Source organism: Elgaria multicarinata, chromosome 2 (genome assembly GCF_023053635.1).
Source record: "Elgaria multicarinata webbii isolate HBS135686 ecotype San Diego chromosome 2, rElgMul1.1.pri, whole genome shotgun sequence".
Classification (NCBI taxonomy): domain Eukaryota; kingdom Metazoa; phylum Chordata; class Lepidosauria; order Squamata; family Anguidae; genus Elgaria; species Elgaria multicarinata.
The window spans coordinates 172,391,875-172,408,086 of NC_086172.1; the positions used below are offsets into that span (position 1 = coordinate 172,391,875).

The 16,212-nt window shown below is 46.5% G+C and overlaps 1 protein-coding gene across 1 annotated transcript in view; it reads left to right on the top strand.

Annotated features, from left to right (window-relative positions):
- The first annotated feature begins 6,710 nt into the window (after positions 1 to 6,710).
- Positions 6,711 to 16,212, top strand: part of KCNH5 (potassium voltage-gated channel subfamily H member 5) — a 231,592-nt gene continuing 222,090 nt past the window's right edge. Inside the window, exon 1 of the mRNA XM_063118135.1 lies at positions 6,711 to 6,783. Within this exon, the coding sequence (XP_062974205.1) occupies positions 6,711 to 6,783 (73 nt within the window). The remainder of the gene's footprint in view (positions 6,784 to 16,212) is intronic.

Genomic DNA, 16,212 nt, shown 5'->3' on the forward strand with positions numbered 1-16,212 from the left:
TCCATACTCCTGCTTTTCCTCTTTCCATAGAATGAGTTCCTGCTGAAGGCCTGAGTTAGGAGTTAGGAGCATATACCTGTGCAGATAAATGGTTGCAGCGATCAACATCTGTATGAAACCTGATTCTAATGCTCAAAGTTTAACAGATAGCACACTCCCCAAGGCCCCTCTGTCTCTTCATCTTTCCTTGCTTTCCTACTAAAAGAGTCTCCTCCAACTTGGCACCTTCTAGATGTTTTAGTACAACTTCCATCAACCCCAGTCAGCATGGGAAGTGGTCAGGGATGATGTGAGGGTTACAGTTTGGGAAGGTCAGTGCTGACACATTCTAAATGTCTGGTCCAAGCCCATCAACTTCCAAAAAGATATGCAGAAAAGCTGGATTTAATCTACTGATCAGGGAATTAGAATGGAAACTTTCTTTCTATTAAATCAGCACAATTTAAATTTGGGCTGGGTTGGAATATTTGCATAATCCATATTCTCGTAAGCTTTAACTTCTGTTCATGTTGATTGATTTCAAATTCAACTTAACACGCACTTACCTTGGTTCTTTGCACGATTGATGTGATGCTTCAAAAGGCAAAGCCTTGCTTAAGTTGTGCTCTTTCAGTCGGGATCAATACTTGATGCCAACTAACAGCCACAAAGTCCAGAATGATCCAAGTAGCCAACAGCAAATTTGCATGCATAGAAAAAGGGAAATGTGAGAAAGGAGGTGGGTAGAAAAGGAAAAGGCCTCCAGTTTCCTTGCAAAAATTCTTTTGGGAGGGGGACAGATTTCATTTGAACTGAAACTTATATGCAATTGATGACCATGGGTATTTCCCCCCTCCATATTACGTCCCAGAGAATTTATTTTATTTTATTTATTTAAGGATTTTTATGCCGCCATTCAGCCAAAAAAGGCTCTCATGGTGGCTTACAAAAGTATTTCTTGACAGTCCCTGCCCACAGGCTTACAATCTAAAAGACATGACACAAAAGGAAAGGGGAGTGGGAGGGAGGAGGAGGAGGGGGGAAAGGAAAGCAAATTCAGGCACTACAATCTTAGTTGGAAAGTTCAGCAGTTACAGGTGACAGCAGGAGGGAGGGGTGCTCTCAGCTGGAGCTGGACCCAGGCACGATGGAGAGGTGCCTGGCTGCTGCTTCCTCCCTCACTGGTGGCCTCTGCAGAGACAATTGGTAGCAGGAGGGAGGGGGCTCTGAGCTGGAGCTGGACCCAGGCACAGTGGAGAGGTGCCTGGCTGCTGCTTCCTCCCTCACTGGTGGCCTCTGCAGAGACAGTTGGTAGCAGGAGGGAGGGGGCTCTGAGCTGGAGCTGGACCCAGGCACGGTGGAGAGGTGCCTGGCTGCTGCTTCCTCCCTCACTGGTGGCCTCTGCAGAGACAGTTGGTAGCAGGAGGGAGGGGGCTCTGAGCTGGAGCTGGACCCAGGCACGGTGGAGAAGTGCCTGGCTGCTGCTTCCTCCCTCACTGGTTTGATCAATGATCCAAAGCATCATCGGCTGACAACTGTTACCCAGAGGACCTTCTCTTCTGCCGCTCCCAGACTGTGGAATGGCGTGCCAGGAGAGATCCACCAACGTAACAGTCTTTCTGGATTTAAGAAGCCATGAAGACTGATTTCTGCCAGCAGACCTACCCAGCTGAATTTTAAGATGTCTGGCTGTTATTTTAATAATGTATCAGTTTTATATGTTTTTAATCAGTTTTATGTATTTTGTAAGTATTTTTGTATTCAGTGTTGTTTCCCGCCTCAATCTGGAGGGAGAGCCGGGTAAGAAATAAATAAATAAATAAAAATAATAATTTATTGAACTTCTATGTCACTTTGTATTTCCTTGGTGTGTTTTTTGGGGTAGGGCAGCCTTTGTGAGATATGACTGCAACTATGTATTCCAATCCACCTCGAAGTCATATTATGCACATAGAATTATTATTATTATTATTATTATTATTATTATTATTATTATTATTATTATTATTAATTTATATAGCACCATCAATGTACATGGTGCTGTACAGAGTAAAACAGTAAATAGCAAGACCCTGCTGCATAGGCTTACATTCTAATAAAATCATAATAAAACAATAAGGAGGGGAAGAGAACGCAAACAGGCACAGGGTAGGGTAAAACTAACAGTATAAAGTCAGAACAAAATCAAGATTTAAAAGCTTTAGGAAAAAGAAAAGTTTTTAGCTGAGCTTTAAAAGCTGCGGTTGAACTTGTAGTTCTCAAATGTTCTGGAAGAGCGTTCCAGGCATAAGGGGCAGCAGAAGAAAATGGACGAAGCCGAGCAAGGGAAGTAGAGACCCTTGGGCAGGCGAGAAACATGGCATCAGAGGAGCGAAGAGCACGAGCGGGGCAATAGTGTGAGACGAGAGAAGAGAGATAGGAGAGAGGAGAGAGGAGAGATAGGAGAGAGGAGAGAGGATGAGAGAGGAGACATAGAAAAAGGCTTCTTTGCATGGGTGCCTAGCTGGTTCCCTCCAGATGTTTTGGACTACAACCCCCAACATTTCTCACAATTGGCCATGCTAGCAGGGGCCAATGAGAGTTGAAGTCCAAAATATCCAGAGGGCACCAGGTTGGGGAAGGCTGCCCGAGCGAGATGCAGAATCATGCATGCAATTGTGCCGTGTTCCTGTTCATCTCCCTATTCTGGTTCCTGTTGCTGTTTGTACAGAACACCCCCTTTTTTAAAAAAAGAAGTAGCAGTCTTAGTGATCAGCTCTTTGCAAGGGAGTGGTAGCAGAGAGGCTAGAACTTAGTTCTCCATGCAAATAGCACATATCTGTTATTTCACCTTTATAAAGAGGGCTCCATAAACACACCATTGGATCAGGGTCTAGAGGTTTTCTTTGATTAAAAAAAACCTCTCTCTCTCTCTCCTCTCTCTCTCCCCTTTCCTCCCCTTCCTCTCCCTTTCTTCCTTCCCTCCCTCTTTCCTTTCTCCCTCCCTCCTTTTCTTTCTTTCTTTCCTTCTTTTCTTCCCTCTCTCCCACTCCTTTCTTTTTCCTCCTTCCCGCCTTAAATTTTCTTTCCACATCTTCTTTCTCTTCTTTTGTTCTTTCTTTCTTTTCCATTATTATTATTATTATTATTATTATTATTATTATTATTATTATTTATTTATATAGCACCATCAATGTACATGGTGCTGTACATGGTGCTTTTCCTTCCTTCCTCCCTCTCCCCTCTCTTCCTCCCTCCCTCTTCCTCCTTAAATTTTCTTTCCCCTCTTCTCCCTCTTTCTGCTTTCTTTCTTTCTTTCTTTCTTTCTTTTCCTTTCTCCCTCCCTCTCTTCCTCCTTAATTTTTCTTTTTTCTTCCTCTCCTTTCTTTCTTTCTTTCTTTCTTTCTTTCTTTCTTTCTTTCTTTCTTTCTTTCTTTCTTTCTCCCTCTCTCTCTTACCTCTTCTTTCTCTCCACCCCCATACCAAGCCATATTACCAACAAATATAATTACCCCATAGTTATTATTTTTTTTTTAAAAAAAATCATATGCACTGAATAAGAAGTGAAAATTAAGGGCTCATACTACAAGGAGTGGAGCAAATATTTCATGGTAATGCATTGCTTCCCTCCAAATGGTCTCATCAGAAATTTCTGAAATGCCACAGAAATGCATTCAATTAAACATAAGTTGTGAGCTGCCTGCCTTATAGCAAGTCAGAAATTCAGGATACAGATGCTTATAACACATAGTAATAATAACATTAATAAACCACCGAGGGTGATTCATTTCTTACATCCTGAAAAGGGCTCCTTGGCAAGTCATAGTTGCCTCTAGGAAGAGGGCATCTTTACCGCTACCTTGTGTCCAGACTCAACACACCCTGGCCTAATTGCTGACATTCCAGGAAATGCACACTCATCAAGTGATGCATGAGGCATCCCTGGTTTATTGCTTGATGTCTTTGGAGAAGGGCTGGAGCTCATGGCAAGAGCTCCTTGCTTTGCATGCAGAGGGTCCCAGGATAAATCCCTGTCATCTTCAGTGGGGGCTAAGAAAGGATTCTCACTGAAATGCCAGAGCACCCCCAGTCAGCATCGACAATGCTAAGCTAGGTGGACCAAAGGTCTGACTCAGCAACTCCCTGTTCCCCTGTGGATTGAGAATGGAATGGAGGAAGACACTCCCGCCTTGTTTTCCTATGGTGTGTGTGTGTGTGTGTTCCACTGGGGGGGGGGGTCTTCCACATCCGGCTTCCAGGATTGTGGGCTTAAAAACTGCCCATATCTTCTCCCTCCAGCTAAGGAGGTAATCACAAGGAGGTGCTTGTGAGATGATTTTGAATAGTTTCACAGCTTCGGAAAGAAAAGAAATAAGGAGGAGACGTCTTGTACAGTAGGCCGTGAAGACTTCAATCCTCTGTATGTCTACTTGGGAGTACGTCCTGTTGCAACCAGTGGGACTCGATTCCACACAAACATGGAAAGGCTCTAGACATGCAGCTGTAACTCCATGTCACCTTACTTGGCCATAAGCTCTATTAAAGCTACGAATAAATGTGCATTGGGATCAAGCTGCAAGGCTGGAAAGTTTCCAGAGAAATCTCCTACTGACAGTTCTCCCTCTTGACAGTTCTCCCTCTGAAATACAGAATAAGGGACATGTCTTTAAAAATAACCTCCCCCCCATAACCCAAGACCTGACCAGCTAGATCAGGCCAAGGCACCCTCATGCGGGCTCCTCACTTCCAATAAAGGTCAGTCCGATGCCTCAGGAAGTCTGCAAGCAGAAACTGAAGGCATGTAGGGACCCTTCCTCCTGGCTCATTTTTCAGAGTCATGCTTCCCTTGAACTGGAAGCTCTCACAGGTTGAGGGTGAATTGGCGAACAAGGAAGGGTGCTTTGAGTCAGGAAAGAGGGGTAACTGTGGTGTAGCAGTTGACATGTTGGACTGGCATTTGGTAGATCTGGGTTCGAGTCCCCACTTGGTGACTTTGGGCTGGTCACGGACACTCTGCCTAATCAATCTCACAGGGTTGTGGTGAGGATAAAATGGAGAGGAGAAGGAGGACCAGGTAAGCTCCTTGGAGGAAAAAAGATGGAATAAACCATGAATCATAAATAAAATAAACTGCCGTTGGTCTCCTCGGGAGACAGTTGCAAAAGCCGCAGCATCTTTCTCAGTGTTTCTGCCTCCACCTTTACCTCCTGTTCGCTCTTTCCCGAAGCAGAAAATAAAGTTGCCTGTTCTTTCACCCTCTTCCTTCTCCTCCCCTTCTCCTCTGTGCTAAACCAATTGCGGCCCCCCCAGCCTTTCGCCCCCCCTCTCCTCCCTCCCCGCCCCCTTCCTCCCCCTCTCCTTTCGCCCCATTACAATTCCCCCCTCTCTCTTTCCGAAACAAACGCCTGGGCTCTGATGAATTATTCAGCCTCCTTCTCTCCTGGCGGCAGAAGGCAGCAGCAGAAACGGCCCGGGCGGGCGTCTCTCTCGCTCTCGCTCGCCTGGAGAGGAGCCTCCCCGCCACCGGAGAACTTTCAGCCCAGCTCGGAGGCGACTGCGTGGAAGTGTTAGATCCTGGGTCGGTTTGGGAGGACTCAGCTCCGCCCCCGGGGCCGCTGCTGGCAAGACTCCGCCCGTGTCGGAGACCGTCTCTGTCTCTCTGGCCCGGATCCCCCCCAGCTCCGCCGTAGCATCGACGCCCTCCGGACCTGCCCAGCTGCCTTCCGCAGCAGGTGTGCGGATCTCCCCGCCTCGCCCCAACCCCCTCGCCGGCCCTCCCTCCCCCGCCTTCCCCGCCGCGTGGGCGCAGCCGAGTCCAACGCCGAGAGGGCGACCGAGTCGGCGAGCAGGCAGGCAGGCGCGGCTCGCGGCGAGTTCCTCGTCGGCGCAGCGCGGAGGAGGCAGATGGCGAAGGCGACGCCACGCGCGTTGGAGCGAAGCCGGGGCCACCGCGCTCCGCAGTGAAGTCGCCGGCGCCGCTGGGAGCTGTCCTAGGTGCTGAAAAGAGCAGTCCAGGGCACTGAAAAGAGCTGTCCTGGGTGCTGAAAAGAGCAGTCCAGGGCGCTGAAAAGAGCTGTCCTGGGTGCTGAAAAGAGCTGTCCAGGGCGCCGAAAAAAGAGCTGTCCTGGGTGCTGAAAAGAGCTGTCCTGGGAGCTGAAAGGGCAGATTCGGTCGGAAGCCTTCGGGATTAAGGCGCTCCCCACCCCCTTTTAAATCTCTCTTTTCTGGGGAGCTGATCGCTTGGCTTGAAACGCACGCACCGTTTTTTCTTCTGAAATAAAATAAAGAAATAGAAGAAGCAGGAGTTTGGGTTTGTTTTCTGGCTGGCTGGCTTTTAACGGAGCCTCTCCATTGCCTGGGTCCACCTCTCCGGGGGGGCGCCCGGGGTTTTACGCCACAACAAGTCGAGGGAGATCCAGCCGCGGTGGGCTTGGGTGGATTCTCCTCCGTCCGGGGGACTCGGGGAGGCAGCGTGGTCATGTTGGTGGCCCACTGTGGGTGCAGCGGCAAGAGCAACAGCCCGGCAGACGCGCAGGCGCGAGCTCCTCGGAGGCTGCAGTGCCTGAGCTGCGAGCGCGGCGTTGCCACAGTCTGGGCTTCACCAGCCGCTGGAGCGCTACTACCATGAACTGCCGCGGACGCCTTCCCACAGCTACTCCACGGCACTGGGCTCAAGAGACCTTCCGAGACCCTCCTCGCCGCCCCCGCCGCTGCGATCCCTTGGCTCCAGAGCCCGGCTCTGCAAGCCCAGGATGCCGGGGGGCAAGCGAGGGCTGGTGGCACCACAGAACACGTTCTTGGAGAACATCGTCCGGCGCTCAAGTGGTGAGTGAGCTCCATTCCCCCCTCCTCCTCCTCCTCTTCCCCCTTGTGCCTGGATTGGGGGATGGTGCAGGAGAAGGGAAAGAAAGGGTTAAACTGCCTCAAAGTTCACCAAAGCACCCACACGATCCTGAACTTTGAGTAAAAACATGTTAGAAGCGGAGAAAACCGGTACTTTCTGTAGGGGTTGAGATCTCATCTCGTCGAAACTTCTATTGGCTTCTTTATTGATCTGATGGATGATTTTATTTCTTTATGATTTCATTTATTAATATTATTATTATTATATTTATTTATATCCCACCTTTTGCCCAATGCTGGGCCTCAAGGCGGCATTTATATCCCACCTTTTTTCCTCTAAGGTACCCAAAGTAGTTTACACGAGCTTTCTCCTCCTCTCCATTTTATCCTCACAGCAACCCTGTGAGGTAGGTCAGGCTGAAAGCCAGCAAATGGCCCAAAGTCCCCAAAGTTCCAGGCCAACACTTTAACCACTACACTACACTTGCCATTGGCTCTATCACCATCATCATCATCATTGTTTTTATGTTCTTCTTCATCATCATAATCGTCGTCATTGTTTTAGCACCTTAATATACATTATGATTTACAGAGTTTCAGTAGGAAAAGGAAGGCGAGGCAGAGGGGGCAGCAAGAGAAATAGGACAGTGATGCATCTTTGTGGCACTTTTATTCTGCTTAAAAAGTCTGTGTATTTATTTTGTGTGCGAGGAGTGTGTGTGTGCTTGGCTGGTTAATGGAATTCCCCGCCCCCTCCTTGAAAGGGAAATTGAAGGGAACAGATATGTTTTGGCAGTCAGGAGGATTAATAGTGCAATCATATGCATGTCTACTCTGAAGTAAGCCTCACTGAACTCAGAGTGCATAGAACAGCAGCTTTAATTGCCCTGTGTAATCTGTCACCCCACTATTCTTCCACCAGTAGACCTGGACAAGCCTCAAGGCAATTCTACGTTTTGGTGCGAAAACTATCCAGCAAGAGAAATCCTCCTTTCCCCTGGTGGTTTGCTTTCACTTCTCTCCTTGCATTTCCTGCAAATATGTGATGGTTTTGGTGGTTCTGTTCTTGTTCTTGTTTTAAACTCTAGGAATGTGGCTGGGGGTAGGAGGCTTGCCTCTGGGACTTGAGCAGATTGATTATTTGATAGTGTGTCTGAGAGTGTCAACAAGCGATGATGATGATGATGATGATGATAAGTAAAACACACACTTTCCTGATTGGAAGGATCCACGCTGACTGTAGAATCTATTGTAGAATAAGACAGATTGACAGAAAGAACCCTTTCTCAAACAGCACTTACAGTTATCAAGCTATTTAAAGAAAGTTTACATGGGGTCTCTCTCCTTCTCTCTCTCTCTCTCTCTCTCTCTCTCTCTCTCTCTCTCTCTCTCTCTCTCTGAGAAAACATGGTGTATTCTGGATTGTCTTTAAACTGATGCATGTAGACAACTACTTCTACTTGCAGGTCAACTATCTATGCATATTTTAATGTTCAGTTTTGCACTCCATGCGTGCTTTATAGGGGTCAATTTGATACTGAAGGGATTTTTTATTTAGCTCCTTGAGTTTATGTCCATGATACCAGAACAAGTAGTACCCATAAGACCCATGTAATAATTTATTAATCCACATATGTTCACTTTTATTGATGGATTAATCTGTCACATCGGTATAGCCCACCACTTCCCCCAGGAGTTCAGGGCAATGTACAGAGGGGGAGGGAGAGGAATTTGTTGCAATTTATCACAGCTTTGAGAGAACGGCCAGACTGAGAGGACAGTGACTAGCAAGGCCATCCATGGAACTTTATGGCTGAGTGTGAGCATTTGAACCCAAGGCAGCCCATGCCGTATCTACACATCACAAACACACCTTTCTTCTTTCTGTTGATTTTTCTTATGCCTTAAGATCAAATGTATGTCTAGGAAACAGACGAGGACAGAAAGTACATGGTTGTAGCAAAGAGGTGAAAGGCAGTTCTCCTAACCGCCCAGAGAGCTCCGGCTATTGGGTGGTATAGAAATGTAATAAATAAATAAATAAATAAATAAATAAATAAATAAATAATAAACCCACAGTTCCTCCGTTATGATAATTTTGACAAGGATGTTGCTGTAATTCTCCCCCCCCCCTCCTCCTGCATTTAGAAGTTTCCCCCTCCTCTTTCGTTTGCAATGTGCCTCGCCGGTCCATTAAAGTATTACAAAAGAATGCAGATCATGCCACAAGCAGAACTAAGTGAAAGGGATGATTAGGAGAAGCCCCAGCTGAGAGTTCCTCACATGGATTTTATGAAGGGATGGTTAATACTGTATCTTACCCCCCTCCACCTTCCTTGTGTGTGATGCACACCACTATGCAATTTTAAAATGAATTTATTTATAGCATTTCTAGGCTACCTTACTGCCAGACGATGCTCAAGGCAGCTTGCAAACAGTCGAATACAAAACAACAACAATACATTCTATAATTCATTCATTCATTTCCATAAGTATGCTTTGATAGAACTTGGGCAGAGCAAATTCTAGAGGAATGGGGGCAGGGGAAGGAGAAGCCGTGGCAGACAAACCACCAAAAATCCAAAAACCTGCTGAGCTTTCATCAGTATATTTCGTTCCGTTTGCTAAGATTTTCCTGCCAATTTATCGTAGGGCCGGTGGACTTCCCCACTGTTCCTTGGACATGTTAGGGCAGGTTGGGCAGAGGCTTTGCTTCCACCTCCTTCCCCTCCTTTCTGCTGTTCAAGGGCTGACAACAGAGGAGCAATTTGGATGGAGGGACCATGGCAGTGGTCCTTTCTGTGACATCTGGGAAGAGGCTTCCAAGGATGGGCGTCCCTCTCCATCCAAGGAAGAGATCTGCAAAATCTTATGGCCACTGGGACAACCTCTAAAGGACTACAGGACTGCTCACTTAATAATGATGAATCATAGAATCATAGAATAGTAGAGTTGGAAGGGCCCTATAAGGCCATCGAGTCCAACCCCCTTAAATCCACCTTAAAGCATCCCTGACAGATGCTCAGCTGCCTCTTGAATGCCTCTAGTGTGGGAGAGCCCACGACCTCCCTAGAGAATTGGTTCCATTGTCGTACTGCTCTAACAGTCATGATTTCTTTTCCTGATGCCCAGCCAGAATCTGGCTTCCTGTAACTTGAGCCCATTATTCCATGTCCTGCACTGTGGGATGATCGAGAAGAGACCCTGGCCCTCCTCTGTGTGACAACCTTTCAAGTATTTGAAGAGTGCTATCAAATCCATGAAGGAGAAATCTATCCATGGCTGGTAGACATGATAGCTTGATGGACCCTCCTTGGGCAGAGGCAGCAGGTCTTTGAATACCAGATGCTGAGGGCAAACAAAGCATGGCCATTATAGGCAATGAGAGCTCCCATTGGCCATGGCCCAGCGCCCATGCTGGCTGGGGATAATGGACATTGTAGTCCCACAGTTCTGGCAGGCACCAAGTTGGGGAACGCTGACCTAACCAATCAATGGAAAAAATAGGATGTTTGGCCTCATCTGGCAAGATCTTACTTTTTTAAAAAAGTTAAATGTACGAAAAATTACATAACAAAACATGGAAAATATCTCATATCGAACTTTTTTTTTTTTTAAAAAAAACCAAATAAAAGAAATGTTTTGAAATTAATTTTAGAAAAATGGTACTCGTGTTTTCTCTTTTGAGCAACACAAATTACATTTCCCAGTAAAAAACCTGGATTCAGTTAAAATTGTAATAAATGGTACACTTCAGAAGAGATGTTCCTCCATACTCCCCACTCCAGAATAAAGAAAAGGTACTGAGCTACAGTACGCATATGGAAGAACTCAGATTCTTGCTTCCCTTTATATTTTCAATATCTTTGTGGCCCCACGTATGCGGCTGGATTTGGAGGCCTGGAGATACTTTTTAATATTCTTTATACACCAGTAAATGTAGGAACAGAAGAAGAGATCTCTTGGATGAGATCAAGGGTCTCTTTAATCCAGCATCCTGTTTTCAACAGTGGCCATCCATATACAAGCATGATTTTATCTTTCTAAGCACCACAGAAATTAAAGGCGTATCCAGGTGACTGGTATGAAGAATGTATAATTTGTTGTCACGGTGATGACCAATAATAGGTCCGAAAGCACTTCTGCACTGGTCAGAAGAAGCAGTTTTTCCAGCTGCAACAGTTATAGGAATTGCAGTTATAGGAATCACCTTTGTACCCTGCTTGTGAAAACCTGAAACATCTGGTTGGATGTTGGTGGAATCAGAATGAGGGACTCCCTTGGCCTTATCCTTGCCATTATGCCACACTGCGAAGAGTTTTCCTTGACACCCTAGGACACAATGATTTTACGTGTCATGATCCATACCTTGTAAATGTTCAAAAAGGACCATGGGAGAGTGAAAAATGGATGTATCCAAGATTTCAAAATGTGAAAGTACGGCAAAGATGCTGATCTGATAGATGAACAGTCTGATACTTGTACAGCCAAAAGAAGTTGAAGCAATGCCTCACGTAGCCTAGTATCCAGCAGCTAGGATGTTTCATAAAGCACAGAACCTGTGCTTGGATACTATGCCAAAACAGGTCTCCTTTTGGGATGGCCTTAGAGAGTTATTCCTTCCATGAACATTCCAGGGCCTGTAGTGGTACCATAACAACATAAGAACATAAGAAGAGCCCTGCAGGATCAGACCGAGGGTCCATCAAATCCAATGCTCTCTTCACACAGTGGCCAAACAGCTGTTGACCAAGGACCCACAAGCAGGGCACAGTGCAACATTGCCCTCCCACCCATGTTCCCCAGCAGCTGGTGCACACAGACTCACTGCCTCGGATACTTGAGGTAGCACATAGCCATCAGGGCTGGTAGCCATTGCTAGCCTTCTCCTCCAGGAATTGGCTTCCAATCTGTTTCCGGGCACAATTCAAAGTGCTGGTTATGACCTATAAAGCTCTATATGGTTCGGGTCCAGGTTATTTGAAAGAACGTATTCTCCCTTAAGAGCCTGCCCGTGCTTTGAGATCTTCTGGAGAGGCCCTTCTTTCAGTCCCACCTTCTTCACAGGCACGCTTGGTGGGAACATGGGAGAGGGCCTTCTCGGTGGCTGCTCCGGTGCTCTGGAACTCTCTTCCTGGGGAAGCTAGGCTGGCTCCCTCCTTGATGGGCTTTCGGAAGCAGGCTAAAACTTTTTTGTTCAAGCAGGCCTTTGGAGAATAATCCAGCCCTCCATCTATGTTAATGTCTTATAATTTTGTTGTGTATTTTTTAATTGTTTATGTTTTTGTTTCCCTCCCCCCCATGTATATTTTAAACTTTGTAAGGCTGCCTTGAGGCCCAGCATTGGGCAAAAGGCGGGATAATAATAATAATAATAATAATAATAATAATAATAATAATAATAATAATAACCCCTTTTTAAAGCCATTCAAACTGGTGGCCATCACTACATCTGCGGTAGTGAATTCCGTAGTTTAACTATGCGCTGTGTGAAGAAGTCCTTCCTTTTATCTGTCCTGAATCTCCCACCAATCAGCTTCATGGGATGACCCCATTGGGCTCTAGTGTTATGGGAGAGAGAGAGAAAATGTCTCCCTATCCACATTCTCCACACCATGCATAATTTTGTGCACCCCTATCATGTCTTCACTTAGCCTCCTTTTCCCCAAGCGAAACAATCCCAGCTGTTGTAACCTTCTCTCATAGGGGAGATGCATACCACAGTCAGGGTATGATCCTAGGTACGTTTAGCCAGAAAAAAGTCCTACAACTGGCATTCCCCAGCCAGCATAGTTGGGAGTTGTGTAAGACTTTTTTCTGTCTCAACATGCATAGGATTGTGCCCTTAATCATTTATTTACATTTATTTTAAAACTTCTAGTGCCTGCTTTACCTCCATGGCATGGACTGGAAGGGGCCATGGAATGGTGGGTGTATGTGGACGGCAGTGGTTATGGTGTGCACTAACAATTCCCCTTCCAAATCAGCATGTGGAAGGTAGAGTGGCAAAGAAAGTATTCTATTCTTTGGCCAGTCAATGCATGGAAGTCATGACAAGTCTCTTGATGGTTCCATTATCCATACATAAGAAGCGCCCTGCTGGATTAGACCAAGGGTACATCTAGTCCAGCACACTGTTCACACAGTGGCCCACCAGCTGTCGACCAGGCACAAGCAGGACACAGTGCAAAGCACCCTCCCACCCATGTTCTTCATCAACTGGTGCATATAGGCTTACTGTCTCAGACACGGGAGGTAGCACAAAGCCATCAGGATGAGTAGCCATTGATAGCTGTCCTGAATCTCCCACCAATCAGTTTCATGGTATGACCTCATTAGGTTCTAGAAATATGAGATAGGGAGGAAAATCTCTCCCTATCCACATTTTCCGTGCCACACATCATTTTGTACACTTCTGTCAGGTGTCCCCTACCCTCCACTTTTCCAAGCTAAACAATCCCATCTGTTAAGAACATAAGAACATAAGATGTGCCATGCTGGATCAGACCGAGAGACCACCTAGTCCAGCACTCTGTTCACACAGTGTCCAACCAGCTGTCCAACAAAGCAGGACACGATGCAACAGCACCTTCCCACCCATGTTCCCCAGCAACTCATGCATATAGGCTTACTGCCTCAGATACTGGAAGTAGCACATAACCATCATTTGCCTAGTTCTTTCAATCCCTCAATTTCAATATCTATACCAAGTACATTCTCTGGGGCTCCACCCTGCTCTTTAATCCTTTGGTTGTTGGTTTGGATCCCAATGGGGCTGCTGCCCGAGGACCAAGAGAGGCTGCTATTTTTTGGGGGAGGACAAGAACCATAGTTCAATGCTAGAGCATCCGTGGCTTTAAGCAGTTTGAAAAAGACCAGGTGGGAGGCGAGATGGATGACCTCCATTGCAGAACTGCTGCCAATCAGGGCAAAGCAACAAAGGACCAGATGGACCGAAAAGGCCAACTTCCTATTTATTTATTTATTTATTTATTTATTACATTTTTATACCGCCCAATAGCCGAAGCTCTCTGGGCGGTTCACAAAAATTAAAACCATAATAAAACAACCGACATGTTAAAAGCACAATTACAAAATACAGTATAAAAAGCACAACCAGAATAAAACCACGCAGCAAAATTGATATAAGATTAAAATACAGAGTTAGAACAGTAAAATTTAAATTTAAGTTAAAACTAAGTGTTAAAATACTGTGAGAATAAAAAGGTCTTCAACTGGCGATGAAAGGAGTACAGTGTAGGCGCAAGGCGGACCTCTCTGGGGAGCTCATTCCACAACCAGGGTGCCACAGCGGAGAAAGCCCTCCTTCTAGTAGCCACCTGCCTCACTTCCTTTGGCAGGGGCTCACAGAGAAGGGCCCCTGTAGATGATCCTAGGCTGTTACCTGTGAGTAGCAGCCATTGGCTCGCTTGCTCTGATGTCATGGGAAGTACACCGATGTTCTAACTGCTGAGAGAAATCGTCGGTTTTGACGAACTCTGCCATCACTCTGCCACCACTGCGAAATAAGCAGGAAGCCAGTTTGGCTGAGAGAATCTTTCACAGGGCCGAGGAACAAGACGCCACTTCTTAAGTTAAAACAAACAGACAAGTAAATAAGGAACAAGGGGGCGCTGAGAAGAGGGGTGGGGGGGAAGATGAAAATGTCAGCAGAGAGGGGCCATTGTGGCAGGGAGCCCTATGAGCAGAGAGGCAAAGGATGGTGTAATAAAATCTGAGTTTACCTGCTCCTGCTGTAGTCAGTCTGGAGTTGACCTACTTTTCACTTACTTATTTTGAGTCTTTCTTCATTGCTGCAATACGGAACAGGGCAAAAAGAAAAGGAGACATCCGTTGAAAGCAGGAAGAAATCTAATTCTGACGTGGTTTTCAGTTGGGAAAATCAGGCGGTGTCATTATTCAGGGTGCACAAAGATCAGAGAGGGTCGATTTTTGGGGGTGGGGGGGTTGCTACTGAACATTTTGCAAGGAAAGAGCTGCAGTTTGCAAATGATCCCAGGCTCCTCACACCCACTCTTCCTTCCTGGCCATCTCCCCATCTGCTCTTTTGTCGTGAGAACAGCACCCCCCTTTTCCTGTCTTTTGTTTAATGGGGAATTGACGCCAACGCACCTGTGCACTCATTCTGCTGAGACACCTTGCTAATTTTCTTCAGCTAATTTATTTTCTCAGAGCTGAATCTAACTAGTTCTTGACAAACCGGCTCCCTTCTCCCTTTCCGGCACACACGATCCACCGGATTGAATTCGTTAGATCTGCTGTCCCCAACCGGGTGTCCTCCAGGAGTTTTTGGACCGCAGCTCCCAGCATTCCTGACCATGAATCATGCTGGCTGGGGCTGATGGGAGTTGATGTCCAAAGCATCCGGAGGGCACCAGGTTAGGGAAAGCTGTTTAATGATTATGACAACGGCCTATGGGTGCAATGCTACAAAATCAGTGATCAGGTGTGGGAGGCACTTGGGATTCCAAGACGATTCACATGAAAATTATACAAAGACAGTGAGCGGAAAAGAGTGGGGTGTTTAAATCTGGTGCAGTGCTAGCAGAAAGCCAATAATGTCATGCAGTGGAGGCTGGTGGCTCCAATGTCAGAGGGGTGGTGAAGCCACTCTGGAGTTTCAGTCAGAACCAATCAGAATTCCAAAGTAGTTCTTCAAGGTTCTCACTAAACCATGGAGCAGATTCACTGCCTCACTGATATCAGAGTCACCAGCCTCCACTAGGGTGACGAGAATCTCTCTCCCCCCCCCCCCCCAAGCAGCCCTCTATGCCAGCGGAAGATCTGTTCTGGAGGGTTTCCCAGCCCGCCAGAAATTTTGAGGGTAGGATGGGGGCTGTTGGGTGTGGAGGCGGGGGCATCATTTCTCTCACAGTAGAATTGCTTTTGTCAGCAGAACATCACCGTTGGATTCAATCCTTGGTGAGGGAATTTTTTTAATTTTTAAAATTTAATTATTAATTACATTTATATGCCACCTTATTTCCTCCAAGGAACCCAAGGCGCCATACATAATCCTCCTCCGCCTTCTTTCCATGTTATCCTTACAACAACCACCCTGTGAGGTAGGTTGGCCTGAGAGTCTGAGACTGGCCCAAAGTCACCCAGTGAGCTTCCATGGCCGAGTGGGGACTAGAACCTGGATCTCTTGAATCATAGAATCATAGAATAGTAGAGTTGGAAGGGGCCTATAAGGTCATCGAGTCCAACCCCCTGCTCAATGCAGGAATCCACCCTACAGCATCCCTGACAGGTGGTTGTCCAGCTGCCTCTTGAATGAGGCAGCTGCTGACTCCCAGTTCAGCACTCTATCCAAAACACCACACTGGCTCTCCCTCATTTTCCATACTGTAGCTTTCTCTAACCTAGTACCTTCCAGATGCTTTGAAC